The 24,637-nt window shown below is 35.1% G+C and overlaps 1 protein-coding gene across 5 annotated transcripts in view; it reads left to right on the forward strand.

The window, feature by feature from the left end:
- The window catches only part of ROBO2 (roundabout guidance receptor 2), a 1,637,092-nt gene that overhangs the window by 1,576,597 nt on the left and 35,858 nt on the right, over window positions 1–24,637 (forward strand). For all 5 annotated transcript variants that reach the window (XM_027102521.1, XM_027102511.1, XM_027102532.1 and 2 more), the window contains 4 exons: window positions 8,925–8,967; window positions 10,384–10,511; window positions 15,593–15,874; window positions 21,165–21,321. In XM_027102521.1, the coding sequence (XP_026958322.1) occupies window positions 8,925–8,967; window positions 10,384–10,511; window positions 15,593–15,874; window positions 21,165–21,321 (610 nt within the window). The remainder of the gene's footprint in view (window positions 1–8,924; window positions 8,968–10,383; window positions 10,512–15,592; window positions 15,875–21,164; window positions 21,322–24,637) is intronic.

The raw sequence follows: 24,637 nt of genomic DNA on the forward strand, positions 1-24,637 counted from the left end.
CAAGGAAGCATAAGAAGAATGCACACTGATAAAGTGCTTAGACATTTTTCTCAACTAGTTCAACACACACACACACACACACACACACACACACACACACACACACAGACTTTGCATGCTATGACACCGTTGTTTGAAAAGTGAATTTAAGCAAGAGCATTCCTAAAATGCTCAGAAAAAAAGAGAAAAGATTTGAAATGTAGTTCTTTGTATTTCATGATACAGATTACAATACAAACTGTGTCTCAGATGGAAAATACAAACGAAGCAAAAAAAATCTCACCAGGATTGATGAGACTGATGAGGCATGAATTAAGTGATTTACTAGTCACTTAAATAGGATGTCTATTTCAAAGGGACCAATAGGCATTTTAGAAGGAAGAAAAAGGAGAAGCAAAAGAAGCAGCAGAAGAAAAAGAAGACCGTTGGTGTTCTACTTATTCGCAAAAATGTTTTCTTCTTAGAATCAAGAACAGGAATTTTAAGGATGTCCAAAATTATGGCCTTCAAAATACTTCCAAGGAAGAGAGAGAGGGAGAAAACTATCAATCAGTGATTGAAAAATGAACTCAATACTGAAGCTATATTCAATTACAGTTTAAATTGCAATAATTTTAAGTACTTTCTCTAACAATGATCATCAAAAGAAATTGTTTCACAATATTTCACACTTTGTAGAATTTACAAGGGAACAATTTTAATTTGCCATCATCCTACAAATATTTTAAAATTTTTGAGATATTTTATTCATCTTCTATTTCTAATTTTTACTTTAGTAAGAAACATAAATGTGTTAGGTGACTTTGACAGAGGCTTCAATTCTTATTAAGTTTATCCGCTGCTGTAGCTTGTAGGTGTCTGAGCTTCTGAGAATAGTTCAAAATAAAAGGAATAGCACCCACTTGGTTGCCTTTCTTGTTATTCGATAGCATTTAAATACGATCATTTGACGATCACACTGTGGCTCATGTCTATATTTTGTGAAAATAAGTTTATTAGTTACTGGTTAGAACAAATTCCCAGGACTAGAGAAGGTAGTATAATGTATCCATTGAAAAGAGCCTTTCATGCTTTGTGACTTGCTATTGCTCTGCCATTCTCATTTCTCATTGGTTGCTGATGCCTGCATCCTTACGCTTTGTCATCTGAGTGCTTTATCATCCTACCAGTGAGTGATTCTTCCTGGAAAGGTATGCTGGGCAATAACTGCTGAGTGTCAGAGTCATGAACATTAATGATACTTTAACGTAACTTCTTGTTTTGCAGTCCAGTCCTCTGCTTTCATTCCCTGAAGGTATTGTCCATCAACCTGTCTGTTTAGTCAATCACCACGTTCCATTTAGTCTCTGTGACACGCTCATATAAATCACATGAGAAATAAGGAAGAATGATTTAATTCAAGGACTATTTTTATGTTTTATCTCATTGCTTGGCTTTAGTGAAAATAATAAAAGATTGACTATGCTAGCCATTTCAGTACGAAGTTCTAAGATGCCACGTTTGGAGTGTTGCATTTTTACCCTCCATACATCTTTATTCACTCACTCCTTCAAAATAGCATAGGTCTCGTAATTAGTAGTTTATGTTTTTAGTAAAATTATGTCAGATAGCCTTTTTTCTTCTTTTTTTTTAAACAGCAGTTCTTTGCAAAACCTATGCATTTAATTTAAAAATATCTGTTGGTCTTTGAGCTTGACAAGAGTAGTACATTTCCTATTATCAGTTCTCATTGTGATTGATATCCATCTACTTGTAGAAGAACTACTAACTCGGAAGGTGCTATGCACTTCAAATATTTTGGAATTAGGCCAAGCCACAGAGCAACCTTTCTGAACATTTATACTTAATTGATAGATGGCTGACTCTCAGAATGGATTCACCTTCAGCTGGTAATTTGCCTTCCAGCAACTGCTGTTCTCTTCTAGGTGAGAAGCAAATGAAAATCCAAACCACAGGTTCTTAGTATTGCATATCTGACCTGGCGATATTCTCTACACATTTCCCTCCATAAATATCCTATCCTCCACCTCCTGGAATTTTTATATTCTTGAGAATATGAGGATTTTAAATAGGAATGATTAGTGTAGTATGTATTTATCATATGTTTAAATTTCTGATATTTCATGCATGAGCTAATGATCCATTTTAAGAGCACAGGGATTTCGTACAGGGATATTTTTTTCTGAAGTGTTTTATAAAAATTATAGAGAAAATAGTCTATGTGTACTAGTTCTGTTTATTTTTGGTTTTCATAAAAATTTCTCTGGAAATCTTATAATTTAACAAGCATGAAAACTAAACCCAGTAACATTAAAGCAATGTAATTTTACTCACAAAATGAAAAGTCTAATGTTTCCACTTTTTACTACATGGTAATATCTATATAGTTTCAGAATTTTCTTATTGATTTATGATAGCAATAACATTTTTTTTTTCAAATAAATGAAAGTTTACTTTGGGATTGGTATTTAAATTAATTTATAACAAAAACTGTCTTCATTTATTTCAAACCCCAAATTTGATCTTGGATTATACTTAAACTCTGCTGCAATTGATGTAAATTAAGAAACATGCATTTTAATAACGCTAGACTGATCCGAAGTAGAATTGAAAAGCAGGTAAAATTTGATTTCAGCACTTGCTTTTTCCCACTTCATTCCAAGTCTTCTTAACCATCACAGGTAGATTTTATTTTATTTATTTATTTTTTAATTTGTTTTTTTTGCGGTACGCGGGCCTCTCACTGTTGTGGCCTCTCCCGTTGCGGAGCACAGGCTCCGGACGCGCAGGCTCAGCGGCCACGGCTCACGGGCCCAGCCGCTCTGCGGCATGTGGGATCTTCCCGGACCGGGGCACGAGCCCGCGTCCCCTGCATTGGCAGGCGGACTCTCAACCGCTGTGCCACCAGGGAAGCCCCACAGGTAGATTTTAACCACCAGAGGGAAGTTTTTAACTAGTGGGGAGAAGAAATAACTTGCAGAGTGGAGAATCTAACTCTCGGCAGGATACTTTCCACTCACTCTGTACAGGGAAAAACTCACCTGCTGATTTTATTGTGGCTAATCTTTGATTCTCCATCTCCGTGTGGAAAATTATATTTGAATGCTTAAAAGGAAGGTAAAAAAAAAATGGCATGCTACTCAGTGTTGATATTTTTCTTATGTTTCAGAGGATTTAACATATTGATCATAGAACACTAGTGGATTAGCACCTTAGATTGTAAAAGCAACTATCAAGAATCAAATGTAAACTTCTACACTTAAATGATCTGAGAGTAGAATTTGGCCTGAACATGTTTTGCTCCTTTACATAGAAGAACTTGGAGGTTTCCCCAGGGCAAAATTACACACTAACTTCCTATTCAGTTTTTTCCTATTTATTCTTTATTTAAATTCTTCAGACACAAACACGCACAACAGCTTTGCTCGTGGCTCAAAGAAGGGCAGCTGGGATGAGAAAGGTATCCTCATATCTCATATTCTACATGAAATCATTTTATATTTTTCTAGAGTAACATGCAGTGTTATTTACGTTAATCTTCACTGAACACTAACAGTCTGCTTGTCACTGCATGTGAGGTTCCTGACTGCTAGAAGAATTCACTACCTGAATTACCGGGTGAAATAGAATTGTAAACATGTTTAGGCAGAAAATATTAGGTGATTTTGAATCTAGAGTAAATGTTTGATTATATGTATTAATGGTATTTGTGAATAGAAAAGTGAATGACATAAGTTTGAATAAAAGCCATGCAGCCTTCATGAAGATTCTATATATTGTATTATAATCTTCATGAAGGCTACACGATTCTTTTCAAACTTATGTTGTTCATATTCACAATTTTTAAGTCACCAACTTTTTAATGAAAATAAACATTTTCACTTTTAAAGGGGTGAGTTCTATTTTATGAATATTACCTTTGAGGAGAACAGATTTTATTAAACTCAGTAAATATATATAATTTAATAAGTGAGCAAATTATGAAATACCAAACACTTCATGCATAGGTTTTAAACCCTTGGTGAAATTATTTGACAAAATGACCCTAAGACAGCTAAAAGATTTGATGGAATTTTTATACTCTGATTATCTGGGCTTGAGTTAATGCTTATTAAAAGAGGATTAATCTACATTCATAGTTGAGAAATAGCTTATCAGGAAGGGGAGTGAGGCTTGGCTGGCAACATTAAAGTTTCCATTTGGAGTAGGAAAATGTGGCCTACTAGAGATAGGCACTCTGAAAGCTTCCTTACCTCAAAATGTCAATTTACCACGTAGCTCTGTTTCCCTTCCCCCTCAATTCTAGAAAGCGAGAGATTAGGATTAATCCTGTCAGATAATAGAGGTACTTTGTGTATGATATGAACTTGCAAAATCTCTTTACCTTATATCTTTTATAAATATTGCAATAAATTCAGAATATTTAATGCAATTCTAAAACATTTAAGATTGTGGTGTCTATAGAGCTTTTTGGAAACCTTAGCACTAGTCAGTCAGTTTTAGCAATAAAAACTTCTCTATGTTGCTCCCTTGAAAATTCTTAATTTTAGATGCTAGCAGAAACTCCTGGTAAAGATTCACACTTATTTCAAATTTAATTCTGATAAGCACAAAGTTACCACACTGTGATTATCAAAATAGTGACTAGAGCAAGATTGTCCAACCACCTACCCTCCCCACCCTCTTGCTTTCAGCTTTAAGGAAGTTCAACATCTCTGAAATGAGAGCTACCTCAAAACAGCTTTCACTTTGTTGTGGCATTTATTTTTATGTTTTTCTCTCTCTGCACACACAAAAAATGCTGATCAAAACACCAAATATGACTTCCATTTTAGGAGTTCTGATTGTTCGTCCTTAGCGCAGGCTGAGCGGCCATGGCTCATGGGCCCAGCCGCTCCGCGGCATGTGGGATCTTCCCGGACCGAGGCACGAACCCGTGTCCCCTGCATCAGCAGGCATACTCTCAACCACTGCGCCACCAGGGAAGCCCTCTAGTCTGCTTTTGATCCCATGGTCTAATAGAACTCAGTTATTTTTGGTCTACTTTTCAAAAATGGAACAAATCTAAAAGTTTTAGAGCATGGGAAGAAAAGGATACTCGAAAAAGTGTTCTCTCTTTTTCCCTTGCTTTAAAAAGACAACTAATCAACCTTATTATGTAAAGGTATTGTTTTTTGTTGTTTTTCTCTCCTGATAGAAACATACAAAATTGAAGATTCTCATGTATATCAAATTGTATCCATGGGCCATTTTAAGTCAATTATGTATTTACATAATGACTGTGTATTTTTGCCTTTGTACAGTTGGTATGCAGAGGTACAAAGATAAATGTCTTTATGAAATATTTTGACAGTCTTTTAGCGGTCTAGAACCATTTGAAAACAGTTTAATGCTTTGGAATACAAATAGGAAATCGATATGTCTTGAAAGTTTTGAAATTTAAAATTCTTTTATTCACAACATTTAATCCTCATTTGGTAAATATGGACCATATCATAGAGTCCATACACTAACACAGCTGTAAATTAACTTGATAATTTTTTTTTCAATTTTTTATTGTGGTAAAATAAACATTACATGAAACTTACTATCTTGACCATTTTTAAGTGTACAATTCAGTGGCATTAAATACATTCATGATGTGCAACCATCACCACCATCCATATCCATAAATCTTTTCATCTTCTAAAACTGAAAATCTATATCCAGTAAACAATAACTCCCTATTCCCCCCTCCCCCCAGCCCCTCACAACCGCCATTCTTCTTTCTGTCTCTATGATTTTGACTACTCTAAGTACCTCATAGAAGTGGACTCATACAGTATTTATCTTTTTGTGACTGGCTTATTTCACTTAGCATAATGTCCTCAAGATACATCAAAGTTTTAGCATATTTCAGAAATTCCTTCCTTTTCAAGGCTGAATAATGTTCCATTGTGTCTATATGTACACTTTGCTTATCCATTCACCCATCACTGGTTGCTTGGCTTGCTTCCACGTTTTAGCTACTATGAATAATGTTACAATGAACATGGATGTACAAATATCTCTTTGAGACCCTGATTTCAATTCCTTTGGAAACAGAATTGATGGATCTTACGGTAATTCTATTTTTAATTTTTTGAGGAACCAACATACTGTTTTCAACTATGGCTGCACCATTTTACCTTCCACCAACAGTGTATAAGGGTTTCAATTCCTCCACATTCTTGTTAATGCTTATTTTATGTTTCTTGCATAGCAACCAACCTAATAGGTGTGAAGTAACAGCTCATTGTATTGGGTTGGCCAAAAATTTCGTTCTGGTTTTTCCGTAAGATCTGAATGAAATTTTGGCCAACCCAATAGTTTTTTTTCTGTGCTACGCGGGCCTCTCACTGTTGTGGCCTCTCCCGTTGCGGAGCACAGGCTCTGGATACACAAGCTCAGCGGCCATGGCTCACAGGCCCAGCCTCTCTGCGGCATGTGGGATCTTCCCGGACCGGGGCACAAACCCGTGTCCCCTGCATTAGCAGGCGGACTCTCAACCACTGCGCCACCAGGGAAGCCCTAACTCAATAGTTTTGATTTTCACTTTCCTAATGATTACTGATGTTGAGCATCTTGTCAGGTGCTTATTAGCCATTTCAATGATATCTTTTGGATAAGATTTTCAGTGCTGCATCATAATACTTTAAAATTTACAGTTTATGAAAAATTTACCTTTGGTAAGTACATGAAGTTAAATACAACTTAATTTCTGTGCTTCTGCTTCAGTTCTCCTCTTTTGCTCTAATATCATTTATTGCTCTGACAGTAACAGAAAATTTGGATGAGGAAAAAGAGCATCTAAGTTAGAGAGAAGGGCTCAGCTTCTCCCCATGTATCTCCTAAGCAGCACATTTGGAGGTGTAGCCCATCAGTACCTGCTGATTTGCATATTCACAATGATATTCACAGCATTATCTTAGCTCTCTTTTACCAGAGTAAAACAATCACTTGATAGTCCATTAAAAATCCACATAACTAGGAAGTCACATCAGATAGAAAGCTAATTAGCTGTACTGTTTTCACATTTTGTGTTTTTTCCTCCTAATCAGGCCTGTATTTAATACCACCAGTGCTCAGTTCTTCTCAATAATTGTTTCAGATCAATTTTTTATTGTTGTTCTTAAAAGCAGTTATTAAAGGGACCCAGTGTGGTGTGGATACACTGCTGATTGTTGATTCCCAACACCTGAATCCATCAGGAAGCAGATTAGTGATCAGTATTCTTTTATTTTCTCCAAGGAGCTGTCCATAGCCAGTTGTGGGCAGGTACAAAGTTTATGTAAGGATTGTTTTATAATTCACTTGACAAGTTACCTAAAAACTTGATACGGCAATGTACTTTAGGTGCCAAGATGTTTCTGAAAGCACTGCTTCATGAATTCCTGAAAGAACCTTAGCCATCTTATTGCCTAATTATGATGCCATGAGAGATATATCCTTAGATGACCTTAGGGAAGGGATTGGGGAACTACATTTAGAAAGTTATAAGATCTAAAGAGTAATCATATTTATTAGCTCAAACTTGAGAAAGAGGTGAATGATGGAGAGATTATCCAAATGAGAAAGTATTTACTATGTGTGCACTTTAAGTAGCAATATGTCCTTAGTTTATTAAAAATATGAATCAATTCATAAAATTTTATTTTTACTTTTGCTTACCAAGTAATCACAGGAAATCTAATCAGTATCTTCCAAAGATAGGATATGTTGGATTCACATCTGTAAATGGTATTTTTGCCTTCATCCCCAGGGATTGGTTTAGCTGATCCATACTAATTTTGGTCAGAATTGCAATTTTGCAATCCATAAACTTCTAATCACCAATTTTTTTTCCCAATGATTTTCTAGTTAAGTAATTTTGTGGCAAAATTTGGTCGAAAATAATATGAAGTTATTTATAGACTTTTTTCCACTAATCATGAATATTCACATCTCATTGCAAAAACAATAATTTTAAATACATTTGCTGCCTTGGACCCTCCCTGCAGTATGCATCATATTACCTATCTCAGATCTGAAGCATTTTGAATTCCAAGTAAATTTAGCTGCAAAGGTTTTGGATACGGGATGATGGACCCAAACTGATATTTACCTTCTTTGGCCAATCCTTGAAGCCCACTTTCATGTTGTTAGCTTTGTAGAATGGAATCTAGTGACCAGAGGGAGTGGATTCTTCAGCTGTGGCCCTGCTGGATACTTCTTGATATTGCTAATAAGTTCCACAGTTTTAAAAAGGACTTACGTTTTGTAATCATTATATACAATTGGAATATATTCAGTATCAATTATTTGAAAGTTTCATTTTTGTAAGAGTTGGCTAATGAAACAAAGCACCCGATACATTATGTATTCTCCATTCATTACAGTTCATGTCTTTGTAATTATAGTATTTCAACTCATAGTGCTTCTTAATGTCCCTAAAAGGATCTGTGATGGGGAGGAATGTGTTGTCAATCAGTACTTTCACTTGTTTCATTAAAAGGATATTATCTGTTTGGACTATCCTGTTTCAGTTTCAACTATGTGCATTTTCATTATGCCCTCTGATTAGGACACCTCTATGTTAACATTAAAAGTCAAGATTTGATAATTCCTCGTTATTGCATGTCGATCTTCCAATACCATGTATATACCAATTGACACCCAAATAAAAATTGCCCCTTTGACTTAACCATATGTTTGGCTTGAGGAATATTTCAATGTCTTATTAAAGATGGAGCAAATGATAGCTTTGCTTTAGGCCAAACCACTGCTTCTTATTCTCTGTACAATTATGTTAATTATATTTTGTTAAAATTCCCAGAGGTTTCAGCTCTAAACTAGGGGCCAATATGTAGTTGTTATTAATCATAATTAATATTGACTACTTGTGTATGTTTCTTTTTTTTTTACAGTTACATTTCAAAGAGGAGATGGAGGACTAATGAGCAATGGAAGGTATACTGAGGAGATTTCTTAAATTATTATTTTTAATCAGGACTGAGGAAACTCTATAGTAAGAGGCTATTATTGTAATAAACAATCACTTATAAGTGAGAATTCTAGGAGGAATTAAACGGCTCACCACAAGGTTTAATGGCCTATCTGTTGTGCACTTTAGAGGAATCAAGTCCAGATGTTTCATATCTCCCAGAGGCCCCTGAAGAAATTAGTAGTAAATATCACAAGGAATGTATTCATTTGTTAGCAGGATGTTTATTGCATTAATTAGACATTAGCAAATGAAGTTGCTGTTGTTTAAGACTCCTTATTGGTTCTCACTAAATTGCTGTGAGTGAACAATTACACATAATCGATCACAAAGTAAATGATTCATGGATGATGAATAGGCTGTAGATTGATCAGACTGGATTCCACAACTTTGGATACTCAATTGAAATTGATAAAAGTTGATAACAAACCCATATATCCTCATCTATTTTCCCTTTGCCGATATCGAGATTGTAATTAGGCTCTGGTAATAACTTCCAATCTCCCATTTAATCAATATTTTAGCAAAAAGAGATTAGGTCTAATGAGAGCTAGTGGATGTAGCAAGAAAGCAGTTGGATCTTCTTATTGCAGTTTCCATAGAAACGCATGTTTCTCTTAGGGATTGTATCACAAAGGGTCTATCAGAAAAAAAAGTACAATGACTATAGATGTTGCTGTATCTTTGTAAATATGCTAATAATCTGGAAAGTGACCAGAATCCCATCTTTTATTTTAAAGATGGGAATTCTTTATTAAATAGAATATGAAGGAAGTTTTCTTCGTAGATTATATACACATGCTGGATCAGACCACAGTGGATCTTTAAAAAAACCTTTAATATTCTCCTAACATTTTCAATTTAGAGAACCTGAAAATGTGCTATTGATGGAACAGTATAAATACTGTTCATTAATTTCCCTTAAGTTCCTTGCCTCTAATCAAGCATGAGGGCCCATATCAGGGGTTATAGCCTATAGGGGACAGATAAATATGGGAGCTGCAGGAATTAAGGAAGCAATAGTTCAAAGTCCTGGAAATGGCTGATACTGAGCAGTTGTTCCCTTGAGGTGCCAGTTTATCATCAGACCTTGTTTCGGGATGCTGCTATGTTACCAGTTTCCCACCAGTTTCAGGGAAGACGACTGAATTCATTTGGGTATCAGCAGAATCCCAGGCAGCACTCTTCAGCTTCCACTGACAGGGTTGATCTATATATAGCCTAGTGAACTGCTAAAGTTCCTTAATTCTTGAGAGCCTACAGATTTTAATTTGAAAGTGAATTAAAATCTTAAATTCTTTAATCCATTTTAGTTCATGAGACTGATGTCCAAATCTCTCATTGAGTTCCATGGATTGATTTCCTTTTAATTCCTGTTTTAGCCGCCCAGGTCTTCTAAATGCTGGTGATCCCAGTTATCCATGGCTTGCTGATTCATGGCCAGCCACGAGCTTGCCAGTAAACAACAGCAATAGTGGCCCAAATGAAATTGCGAATTTTGGGCGCGGAGGTAAGTTATGTTTTTCAAAATTTTTTCGTTTATTTGTTTTCTTGGCTTTCCTAGGTGTTTTGAAAAAGGCATACTAAAAAGTATTTTCTTCCATAATTAAATTTAGTGATGCACATGTACATATAATGCTGTACATTTGCTAAGTATTTTATTATAAAACTGTTGTATCTATTATCTTGAGTAAAACTAAGCTTTTAAGGACGTCATCACTAACCAAGAAGATAAATATTCATGATACATTTGGTTTTGGAACTATTAGTACAAGATTACGAAAATCAGGAACGATGCTGCCAAACAGGGCTTATGATTTCAAACTAGTCTTTTCACTTCTCTGATTTTCATTCAATATATATTTATTGAGCATGTCCTGTGTATCTGGCACTATAGCAGACGGTAAAAATATAATATCATATAAGGAGCAGACACTTAAGTAAGTATAACAACATGTTGACAGAGAGCTTTTCTGTAGTTCTACAACTGATAGTACCCTAAATAAAAGACAAAAAATGCTAAGTGGCTGACATGCTAAGGTCTTCAAAAATTGGTACCAGGGTCCTCCCCATAGGTCTTTATAAGGAGACATAATTGGACCTACTATAAATAATTACCACCTTCCCCTCTCCATCTTTTCATCCAGTCACTAGGAGAGCAATGGGTTTAGAGAAAGATGGGACTAGAGAAGTCTCAGGCCCCATTGTTCTGTTCAGCCGATACATGAGTTTTTCCTTAGCAGGGGATTGTACAGACAGTAAATGGACTGGAGCTGCCTTGCCAGTACCCCAGATGAAAGAGCTGACCCCGGGAGTAGGAAAGTTCTATGAATGGAGTATTATTTAAGCTGATATATGAAGGAAAGGTGGGGAGTCAAGAGTGTGTAGAAAGTGTGTAAAGAAACCTACTGTGTTTCAAGGCCCAGAAAGTAAGAGAAACGTTGACCTATTTAAGAAGCGAATGAATTTCCTAATGACTTGAGTATAGATTGCAAGGCAGAAAGAGTGGTAAGAAATATAGAAGGACAGGTAACAGAGGGCCTTCTGAGCTACACAAAGACTTTAAACGTTGGCCGAAGGATGTTCAGAAGCCATTGATGGACTTTTAGAGGAGAATGCTAGAATGAGAGTACTGTTTTAAATCATCCATCCTGCTGCTGGGTGGAGAATGGAGATAGTGTGGAAAATTTGGGTGATTAATTAGGAGAATAGTGCTGTAATCTAAGAAAGTTCATGTGAATCCACTGGAGGATTTCTACACTTCTAGGTAGAATTAATGTAGGAGACCCAGGGCTGAGCTAAACTATTCTGAGTCCATTATAAACCTCAGTGATGGATTTCACATGTATGAGTGTATAAACATATTGACTTAGAAGAATAGTCATGGATATTGGCATTTTCTCTTTACAAATGTAATATCAATCCAAGTTTGAATATAATTAAAATAGTGTTTCAAATAATAACGTTACTAATTATTGCACAACTCTGCATTGTGTCAATACAAACTGAAAAAGAGGGATCTCCCTCCCATTCTCCAAATAAGATGCAGAAAATAACCAGCCCTACCTTATAGGTGTGTAATGAGAATTAAATGGATGACTAAATATACAGGTTTAGCACAAAGCTTGACATACAATCAGTGGCCAACAGGCATGACTGGGGAGTAAATGATAGAACAGAAAGTAAATTGTATGACTCCTCAAGAGTCTTGCTTACCCTCTGTAACCCAGTACTCCCCGTTTAGATTCTCACTTGCCCAGACCCTCTGATAGTGGTGGCTGCCTCCCCTAGGTGTCCAAACTCTGAGCCCTGCAATTATAGGCTACTACTTTACATTGGGTAGTTCTATGCCCAAGCATCTCCTCACCAAGGAGATGCCCTGCCCTACCCACTGCCTTTGAAATTCTGGTCCCAAAGCTTTTATCAATCAAGGAATAGCTGCCTGTCTTTCTTGTATTTGTATTGGAATAACACGCTATTCTATCTACATATCAAGAATTAAATGCGCAAAGATGGAGAAAGTGTTTTGGTTTTGGTTTTGTTTTTTTCAGTTTCTGGCAGACTACATCAACATCTAAAATGTCTCAGTCTAATTTAGCCAAAGGGTACATTTGAAGATTTTCAAGGTTTCCTTCCATTTCCACTTCATTTTCATGACATGAAAATATTTCACAGGTAGCTATCAAGGCCAGGACAAAGTTTTTGCAGGGTTTACTGTATCTTTTTTCAGTGTGATAAGTATTTTAAGCATTTACTATGTACCAAAGATAGGATTTTTTGCAAATTTTATTTCCTTTGCACAATAAATGTAGGACATAGATAATTATATTTCCATCTTAGAGGTCAAGAAATTAAGGTTTATCAAGATGAAAAATTTGAGATCTATGTGTAGAATCCAGATCTAACAGATTTTAAAGCCTAGGTTCTTTTATTTACACTGTTCTGCAGTTAAGGTGGGATTCACATGTATGATTGTATTACCATGTTCACTTAGAAGAATAATCACGGATACTGACATTTTTTCCTTTGAGAATGTTATACTGGGACTTCCCTGGTGGTCCAGTGGCTAAGACTCTGTGCTTCCAATGCAGGGGGCCTGGGTTTGATCCCTGGTCAGGGAACTAGATCCCACATGCCACAACTAAGAGTTCTCATGCCGCAACTAAAGAAAAAGATCCTGCGTGCTGCAACAAAGGTCCTGCGTGCCGCAACTAAGACCTGGCACAGCCAAATAAATAAATAAACATTAAAAATCTAATTTAATTTAATTAAATAAAAATTAAAAATCACACCAAATATGTCAACTTTAATAACAATAAAAAAAGAATGTTATACCAATACATGTTTAAATGTAATGAAAATCGTATTTTGAATAATAAAGTTACTAATTATCACATGTCTACATTTTGACAATACAAACTATAAAAATTCATTTAACTGTTCAGTAAGTGCTTACTCTTTGCACAATGCTAGGTGAGGAATTATGGAATTAGAGACATAAATCCCAGGTACTCCTATCCTCAGCTAATTTAAGATACAGTGAAGGGGACAGTCATTCATACAAGTAATTATTCCAAGCAAAAAGAAATAAATGCATGTGTAACCAAGGTGCTGAAAGACTGCAGAATGAAATCATGAGTAAATCCAACTGGAGGGAAATGTTTCTATAATTCATAAGCATAGAGAGATTCTATTTCTAGAACCGTAGCTTTGTTCGGTGCAGAATAACATTATGAAGGATTAGATTCTCGGACTATTTTTTTTCCATTTTTAAACATTTAAACACACAACAGTTCAAAAACTTGCAGTGCCTCACAATATAAATCTAAAGCTTTGGAGAACATCATATTCAAGGTGTTGGGAAGCTGGGGTCAATGCTGGAGAAACATCTATCCAGTTAATATTCATCAGTGAAAGACATGGTGGAGGAAGTAGAAACAAAACCCTAAAAACTTCCCTAGAGTGGGATATATTCCCTAGAGTCTTGATATATTATTAAGTATCAAAAGTTTTTGATAATAAAATGATACTGACCTAATGCTTTAGAATGAAATACGTTTCTTTGTCATCAAATTTTCTAATTAGTTTATAGCTAAAAACAAGAAGGGCGAGAAAGTAGTTACAAAATTCTGAATCCAAGAACAATTTACTTGCTTATACAACTTGGTGAAATATTACAAATGTGAACATGTTTAACAATCTCACTGATATGTATTTAAAATAGTCATTTAATAAAGTACATATATACTTAATTATAAAACAGTTTGGAATTCCAGACATCAAAACCCTCAGAGAGACCTAAATTATATAGTGCATAAAATATATTATAAATGTCTTGTTACTGTTGCTAAAGAAGATCATTTTTAGCTTTTGTAAAATATAAAAGCAAAATTAATATTTTACAAGAATCCTTATTTCAAGTACTGTTGGGTATCATCTCATCTAAAAGTTTTAGGATATTTTGACTATTTCAGCATTCTCCTTGTGATGATAAGCTGGTTTTGGTACTGAGACAACCTGGTTTATTATTACAGTACTAGAACTAGTTGAAAATTTCCCATAATGAAGAGATCAAGTGGGTTGATGACCTCATGTCCTATGAAATGTGACTTTCAGAACATACATTATTAAGGAGCATAATATAATTATATTCACTTTAACTCTGCATGATTAAAAATAGTATTAGTGTGTGTGTGTGTTTTTGTGTTTTTTTTCTTTTTTTAGATACTAGTATCTTTCTTCTGGGAAGGAAAGTGAGTGCTCAGGAGAGAGGTGGCAGTTCTGAAATAAAAAGCATCATGTAAAGATAATTTAGCACACCAAAGTGATAAATGGACTGATTGATATTCAGTGTTGTTCCTAAATTTTAATTTTATACTTGCTGTGTTACAACTTGAAACTATAATTCTCCACTTCTAAGATTTGGTAGCATAAACTAAACTCGCTAATCACTCATTGCTTTTTCTATAGTTAAATCCTGCTGTATTGTGAAAATGACTTATTCATGAAAATGTTCCTTTGTTATCCAATAAAAAAAAATTGTTACCATTAGTTACACTCCATTTCTGGAGCTGTGAAATCAACCCAGATAAACAGCAAGTTGAAACTTCAGAAGAAAGTGCCTCATAGTTTGGAGAGTATAATTTTGGACATGTTTGCATCTATTTAGCAGTTATATTCCATGTCTCTTGGGATAAAGTGGAAAAAGATGCTTTAATCCATGATTTGTAGATTCACTTTTGTCATTGCTTCAGTAAAGAGCTAACAATTTCTTAGATTCTAAAACAGAATGAGCATCTGAAAGCATTTTTTAATAGTGAAAAATACCAAACTTCTCATTCATGGTTGAAGAAAATGGGGGAGGGGGTGTGTTAACCAGTGAGACATGAAGGACGAGCTGTAGGCCTGCCTGTCACAAGGCTGATAGCTTGGTGATGGTTGTATATCATCTACCCTTCATTGGCTCATGAAGCCCATCTCAGCTGAAATGCAAACGTGTGGCATGACACGTTTATTTTTCATCTTCAGTCCTGATAGTTTTGGGCTTCCTGTGCATCATTAAATTGTTTCATTTCCCTATGTTCACCACAGATGTGCTGCCACCAGTTCCAGGCCAAGGGGATAAAACGGCAACGATGCTCTCAGATGGAGCCATTTATAGCAGCATTGACTTCACGACCAAAACCACTTACAACAGTTCCAGCCAAATAACACAGGCTACTCCATATGCCACTACACAGATATTGCATTCCAATAGCATACATGAATTGGCTGTTGATCTGCCCGATCCACAGTGGAAAAGCTCAATTCAGCAAAAAACAGATCTGATGGGATTTGGTTATTCTCTACCTGATCAGAACAAAGGTAACAATGGTATGTCAAGTCCTTACTTCCTGAAGAGTTATTTTCATATCATTTTTGCATGAGATAGAAAGTAGTATTTGTTGTTCAGTTTAGTGATTCATCACCAGGTTCACTACCCAAACTAAAAAATATACCGGCATGTATTCAGTACCTTCCACAATCCCCACCACCACCACCGTCGTCACTATCACCACACACCAACACCAATCAGTTTCATCCTTTTAGCTCTTTTTTCAATAGTGATCAATAGTCCATCTCGACTTCCATTAGGCAGGATAGACAAAACATGCCTCCACTGTCCTATGACATCTGCTTCTGAGTTGCTAACTGCATGTTCTGCATGGGCTTGTGCTGTGAACTAATCACATGATGCCACTATGACCTCTGCCCTTTAACCCTTAGCCTTACTTTACATCCCTGACTACCGATTGGCTGAGGGATTGTCTAATAGAATGCCACACAACCAGTCACAGGATTTCAGCACCACCAGCTCTCACAACAGCTCAGAGAGGAGTGGCAGTCTCTCAGGTTGGTCTCGTCACAGTAAGGAGAAATATTTGTTTGTCACCAGCATATGACCTGTGTTCCTAACAACCATGAAGAAGTACCTGGATCACAACTCACTGTCAGACATTTACCTTTCAAATAACAATAACAGTTTATCCTAATGAAATCATGATTTGGGGGAGGGGGGTAAAATTCACCATCACCCTTTATGTACTAATTATACAAGGATGTATTCAGGGAAAAATAGTACCATTTTACTAAATACGAATTATTAAGGATCAGATGAGTTTGATCTGCCTTGAGCCCTGCTTAAGAGTCCAGAGAACTTTACAATAAAAAGATCTTGTAGGAAAGTCAACCCCATGGTGTGGACAGCAAAAGATGAATTCAACAAAAATGCAAATGATTTTGGCAATTGTTCATAACATTAGGAGTCTGGTGATGTGACTTCCTATCTTTGGACAATTTTTCCGAAATATTATGTAATAGTATTCTATTGAATGATATTATTTAGAGTAAGGTCCTGATACTATGCTAAACGAGAATGTTAATATGGGACATTATTCTTTACATTTAATTGCCAAAAAACCCCTAATCTTTCCTATTGATAATTCTTTTGTGCTGTAAATTTTCATATATATTCAAGATACAACAGCTGAACTAACAGTCTGTACTGCAGGTATTGTATAGCACACGTGGGGAAAAACACATTTTACTGGAAAGAAATATATACCTATCATAATGAATATCAGTGATTTTCTCTAGGCCCAAGGATCCTCATCTCTAAAATGAGGAGGTCCTAGCAGACATTCTAACTTTCAAACATAACATCTATGTTGTGTATGACTGACGACTTTATCTGCACATTTCTAGTTGATGCCATGACCTTATTTGCTTATTTTTTCATACTAATGATATACTATTTATTTCTATGAAGTTTTTTTTTTAACCTCAGTTCCTTAATAAAAGATTATGGTGTATTATGATATGTCACAGGCTACGAGGCATCAAAGCCATAAAGAGTTAATTCTTTTACGTCATTAGGTTAACATTTACTAAATGACTTTTCCTCAGAGATAAAACCCTTTCAGTCTGAAAATGTTAATGTTCTCTCTCCCCTCCAAAATGAGCCATTTGCTCTTCTTACCTATTGGTAGAATTAGATACATTGTAGAATGCAGAAAATTTTAAACATCTGTTATGAATTTAAACTGGCTTAATTATATAGGGGAATTTTTTTGAATAACCTTATATGTCATTTGTACTGTCATTTATTTATGAGGAATCCCACAATTGTACTGAATAATTAAAAAATTAATTTTATCCTAGGCTTATTTCATTCAAGATATGCAAAGTCTCAATCAATATATATATATATATATATTTTCTTTTTAATCTATATATTGTAAGCCATGGATTGTTTAAGACCTTCTGTGAATTCCTTATTAAATATTCTGTATATCTTGATTACCACTGAGTTTTTAAAGTTATCTTTTGAGTAATTGTAAGCAGAACATGATTCACAATAGTGCTTACTGCTTTTTTGAATCCATTAATCTGAGTGACATTTATATATATATATATATATATATATATATGAATTATAGTAACTACTTCATCTACATTTGAATACAAAATTACTTAAATTGGTGATAGAAAGCATTCTTTAGGAGGTAAGAGTGATGAGATTATTCTCTTCTTAGTTTAGTCAAATTGAGCTTAATATTAGTTTGTTTTGTGCTTATAATCAGAGGTATGTTTCCTAAAGCTTAGATTTAAGATCAAACTTCCCTATGGATATTGGATCATATCATACTGATATTATAAGGTTTTCTTAATTTGTGCACAGTGATAAAACAAATTTAAAATAATCACAGTAATAAAGAAAATTGGACATTCCTGAGTTATATGAATGAATTTCTCACCCTTTTTGAAACACTCTTATGATTTATTAAATACATAAGTTCTTAGCACTTCTCTTAAAAAAGCCAACCATTAAAAAATATAAAACTCAGATTTTTTCAAAATAGTATCTGCAATCATAATTTTATATATATACATGCATATACAACACAGTGCCAGTAGTAATAACTAAATCTTTTTATATGCCAGTATTTGTTTAAAATAGACTATAAGTTTAATTTTAAAATGAGCTATTTTCATAATTTTCTTTACATAGAAATCATTTGTTCAGCATAAGTAAATATAAATCCAAATATTTACATTTTCAGTTGAAGAGGGACGGATCAAATATGTTTGCAAGTCATCAAAATATGTTCCCCTAAAATATAATGCAGGCAGTTCTCACCTTAAAATGCTTGATGATCTTTGGTGGCAAGTAAACAGCAACACAATGGGTTCACTTAGATCAAGATATAGATCTCAGATAGAGAATTTAATTTTCTTAGCTCATATCATATGCCACTATTATGCTAAGAGCCCACCTCTTAACTCATTCTAGAGAAGACAAAGCATGTTGATTGATAGTCTTACCAAAAGTACCCACAATGAGAGGCAGAAATTTCCCCCAAAGAGGGGAAAGTAGACATTGTATGGAAAGCCCTCACAAATTCCCCCTATGAATCACCTCTGCTTCCACAGCACATTTTTAAGTAAGTCGTTTGGAAGAGTTGATAATGGCTTTCCTGACCTTGGACAAGGATTTCAACAGAGCTGGGTTCAGAGCTGCTGAAATTGTAATTTCCAGTAAAGCTGCTGCCTTCTAAATTGCTTGTTCTCTTACAGTGTGAATATGGACCACAAACTCAGAAAGAACCTCTATTTTCTCATCTATAAGATGGAGATGTAAAAACTTCCCTATTTGTGTCACTCAGTTCTGGTGGTGATCATATAACACTTCTAAAAGTGCTATAAAAAGTGAAAAGAGCATAGTACACATATAAATATACAAGGGATAAAAGAGGTACAACTAGGGAAAAGCTATGAAGAACACATGCCCAACCCATTCTTCTTTTAAGTATTGAGACATAGTTCTGATACTACCGAGAAAGATACAATCTTGTTTATGATTGTTTTGATCAAGAAACAAAGAATTAAGGCTCACCTACCTTAAACACAAAAATTACAGACTTAAATTCAATCAGGTTTATTATTTTTATTCTGAGAATCGGGTTATTTCTGGGATCCTCATTGGGGTAGGAGTTGGGTGTGGAATGGCTTTGGAAACAGGTAGGATTTAGTTTGCTTTGAGATAGAGGAGATGGGAGAGTGTGATAATGACTGGCATTTATTGAACATTCTATATATTCTGAGCCATTTATATGCCTTATCTCTTGTAATACTCAAAATAACCCCCCAAGATAGTAACTTTATATTTTTTTACATGTATGGAAATTGAGGTGATATCTATGAATAACTTGTCAAGTAGGTGAGAAACTAGTTTTCAAACCCAGAGATCCAGCTCTTATCCTCAAAGCAGAAGATACCTGTTCTCCTTTCTCTTAATACTTCTTCTGCCAAAGATAAAAAGTGAAAGGAAAGGTGAAAGCACTCAGTTTTCAGGGATGCTCTTTTAAATATGTGTGTATATGTGCACACTACCTAGAAAACAGACATAATTCCATAATTGGCAGTAGTGTATACGTCCAGTTCAGTAGTTTCATCACTTTCTGGCACTCAAAGTTATTATAATTTTCTGAATTGGCTGATGCAGGTTAGTAATTGGTAGAAGAAAAGAAATGAGGTAAACTTCAGTGGTATCTCTATTGTTAGATAGCTCTGCTACAATTTGATGCTCATAACTTTTAGTTCCAGAAAGATGTAGTCCAAGGGGTCAATACCATTTTTTTTTTGGAGATACAGCTATTGACTGTAGTGGGAGTGACAGAAGTTGCTTAGGTTCCCCTGAAACATTTTTTTGTCATTCTGCTCAAGAAGTACACGTTTCTGCATCCAACTGTGGTCCACTTGGGAAGAAACTTGATGTACTTAATTTTGACGGAGTAAAAAGTACTGCACTGAACAAATGATAAAACTATATTTTTATATTTTTTAAACTCTATTTCATTAAGCTCTGGTAATTCCAGATATGGCTTATATGCTGCCAACCTACTTTCTGCTCATGTTTTGTACATGAATTCATTTGTCTTATGAGAATACTGCAACTGATTACTCTATTTCCATTAATCTTCCCCATATTTGGAATTTTAAGAAATGTTATGCTTAGACATCTGGGAACGACTCTCACTATATGCAAAAATAATTGTGCCATTCATTAGTCAGAAATTCTATAAAACATATCATTGTGAAAGATTTATAAGTATCCTCCAGACTGTAGTTGATTGATTTTTATAAGTTACTTTTGAGAGAAAACTGTTACTCGCCTGGATTAATTAAATTGAGTAAATTCTAATGGAAAAGTTTAGCCTGTATCCTTAGATACTGCATTTTCCACCGAGACAGATTATGCAAAGGAGCATTATAAACGCACTAAAATCTGACATTTGAAAGAATTTGTTATGGCCCATTATTTCATCTAACAATGAAAATGTGGAGGCAGCAAACGTGAATAAATCAATAAATTAGCTTTTGCTACCGCAGCCATGTTTTTGGTTCATTCAACTCTGCAGTTAACGCATTGTGAAAGAAACAATATCATTTTGAGTGATTTATAAAAATGTTTTTCTTATTATATCATTTCATTGTTTATAGCTTTTAACAGCTGTAACATACTGATTCTGGTGTTTTGAAAACATAAATACATCTTCCTGCCTGATATACTCTGTTTCTTGTGATATTCACTATGTCTGAATAAATGTATTATTATTTTCAGGTGGGAAAGGTGGAAAAAAGAAGAAAAATAAAAACTCTTCTAAAGCACAGAAAAACAATGGATCAACCTGGGCCAATGTTCCGCTACCTCCTCCCCCAGTCCAGCCCCTTCCTGGTACAGAGCTGGAACACTATGCAGTGGAACTGCAAGAAAATGGGTAAAAATATCTCATATACCAGCAAAATGCCCAGGGCTATCCTCCTTTCTCTGTTATGCATTTTTGTCTTGATACTGTGTCGTCTTCCTGTTTTCCCTGCCGCCTTCCCAACCTGTTCATTGCTCCCCCCTCTTTTATTGTTTGCCCCATCTATATATTTTTAGCTGATAAATACAACACAGCACATATTGAGGACGTAGAATCCTTGGCCATCAAGTGCCTTAGATTGTCTGCAATCATGATAATGCAGCCTCCATTTATAATATTGCTTGTTAGTTTGAAAGCAAGTAACCCAGAGCTCTGTGAACTAAAGAGGCACTCCTGAGAAGGGCTGAAAAGGAAATTAAAATAACCTTCTTCATCATCCCTCACATTTCTCTAATGACTTGATGTCTGGCCATAGCAGGGCGCCCACTGTTGAGCTCCATCACAATGGGATAATTGTAGGGATCTGGCCAGTGGGTAGGACTTTAATCATCAGCTTTGATGGGAATTTAGGGGTCCAAACAATAAAGGAGGTTCAAGCCAATGCACACTCTGTAACAAAACCTTTTAAGTTAGAAAATTTCCTTTAAGAGTTTTAAGTTAAGTGACCAGCTTCCTTATTCTTTCCCAAACATCTCACAAGAATTAGTTTGTTTTCCTCTGTTAGTTTAAGTGTTAATTGATTTTGAAGTAGAAAGACATTGATACTGTTTATTTTTTAATCCAAAAAAAATAGCTAGTCAGAAGAAACATAGTCTCTTTCTCTATTTTAATAATTCTAAGTGCTCTGTCTTCCTCACAGTTTCCAGGTCACCCATTGCTTTTGACTGAAACTGAAAAATGCAGAATAGAGGCAGCTTTTTATTCCAAGTTTTCCTTTATTTAGAAGTATTTAGGTATTAAAATATCTCAGTTTATTTAAATAATGGTTTTATTTCTTATCTTGTTTTACATAAATATCACATGCACATGCTTATAATTTTTTCTCCATCTCCTTTTTTCTTACATAATTGCTGTCTTTGAGGTCTCCAGATTAATTTTCCTAACTAGAACTTTCTTTATCACATTTGCTTCCGAAAAAAGATTCCATTTGCTTTTTCTTTCAGTTACCTAATATATATACACATATACTCTATATATTCATTATATACACAGATAGATAGATAGATGGGCATGCATATATATAAATAAGCATACCTCCGTATTTTTTCTCTATATCTTTCTTTCCCTCCAAAGGGCTTCATTTGCTTTTGTGAGATTGTAGTTCCCATATATATGCATGTCATTTTTATTGTACTTTTGTTAAAACGTTCACACCTGAAATAGGAAGTTAAAAGTATACCTTCTTTCTCTGACTTTTTTAAAAACAAAATTTTGCCCATGATCTTATGTAATACATATCAATAATAAAATATGTTGGTGTCACACAATTCCTAGGCAGGGAAGCAGGGAACAGAGGTGTGTATTTCACAAGAAAACATTATTACAGGGCTTAGAAAAATGCATTTTAAAGGCTGTAATTAGAAAATAAGAAAATAGAACTTGTAAACTGGGGAGAGAAAAGTAGTGTTGTTAAACATTTATAAACATAAAGTCTTGAACTCAGATAGCGTAAATATTGTAGGTAATTTGGAATCTTGATTAGTAGATTTGAGATGACGATGACTTTGTCCATCTCTTGTTATCTTATTAATATTTTTGTATTTTCTAATGTGAAAACCTTATAATACTGAAAAAAGATTTTTAAATATTTTCTATATTTATACTCTGCTCTTCATGATATTAACTTTGAGCTTTTTTTTTTTTTTTTTTTTTTTTGCGGTATGCGGGCCTCTCACTGTTGTGGCCTCTCCCGTTGCGGAGCACAGGCTCCAGACACGCAGGCTCAGCGGCCATGGCTCACGGGCCCAGCCACTCCACGGCATGTGGGATCCTCCCGGACTGGGGCACGAACCCGCGTCCCCTGCATCGGCAGGCGGGCTCTCAACCACTGCGCCACCAGGGAAGCCCTAACTTTGAGCTTTTATAGAATAGTTTATATGCCTTGATTTGAAACTTATGCAAATTTAAAGTTTTCTTGAAATATATACAAAAAACTTTAGAAGTCACCTGTTTTTAATAATTTTTATTTCTAACAAACAAGGATTCAGCAATTGTACTTCTTATGGTGATATGTAGATTTTGTTTTTGTTGTTTTAGTATATCATAATAGAGACCTTATTCAACATACATTTTTTTTTAAGAACTGTTAAGCCCAGTGCCAGAAAGGAAAGCAAAAGAGATGAAAGAAACAAAAACACAATTAATAAGGAGGATGTGATCCCTGATTTAGGAAACTCACAGAATTCAGAGGTAGAGACCAGAAACCACACACACACACACACACACACACACACACACACACACTCTCACTCACTATTTTGTATGGCGAGCCCTAGCTAAGTAATGTGTACAAAATAATAACTTGCATACAGAAAGGGATAACCATGTATGCCAGATAAGGCTGGGGCAAGCATATAGAAGTTGAGTTTTGAGGTGAATCTTAAATCACTTATTCACAAATAATAGTACCCAGAGTTGGGTGTCTATTGGGTGCCAGGCTCTGAGCCAGAAGCAAAAAGGACAAAGATAATGAGAAGTAGTCCCTAACATAAAGTAACCTCCACATCAGAATAGATTTCTAACCAATGAGTACAACAAAACGTTACTAATGTCACTATTTGCCGTGCAGATGGAGAGAAATTTTCCTAGCCAAAGGCAAAAGATAGAAATAAAATGAAAGATGAGGAAAAAAAGGAATAGTCCCATTAGTTTTCCTTTAGTACTTCCTACTCTTCCTTTGAAACCCCACCCTATTCTAGTTAAGGTTACTTACCTTTCCTTTATTTGTCATTATTCCTTAAACTTACTTCTCTATTGTAATACTCATCACATTGCATTCTACTTGCTTGTCTATATCTTTCTGCCATATGAGGTTTGTTGAGCTTGAAACATGCACAGGATAGAAGATAATTTGAGAAGGTGTCGTGAGGCCAGTTGTGAAGTCTTGTATGTCTTATAGGAATTCTGATCTTTGGGTATAGAAGGTGGATTGGAGGACATGAGGCTAGGGCAGGTAGATAATGTATGGGATATTGCAGCAGAATGGCCAATACCATGAAAATGATAAGAGAATAAAATAAGGCAATGGCAGCAGGATGGAGAGAGAGGGATAGATTTTAGAAATGTATCGAGCCCAGAATAATTACAATCTTGAAAAGATTGTCTTTTGCTTTTTATTACAATGTTTAATATTGTTTCTAAGAGCTTAGATATCATCAATTTTCTTTCT

This window comes from Aethalodelphis obliquidens, unplaced genomic scaffold (genome assembly GCF_003676395.1).
Source record: "Aethalodelphis obliquidens isolate GAN/ISIS:26980383/991018 unplaced genomic scaffold, ASM367639v1 scaffold1, whole genome shotgun sequence".
NCBI lineage: Eukaryota > Metazoa > Chordata > Mammalia > Artiodactyla > Delphinidae > Aethalodelphis > Aethalodelphis obliquidens.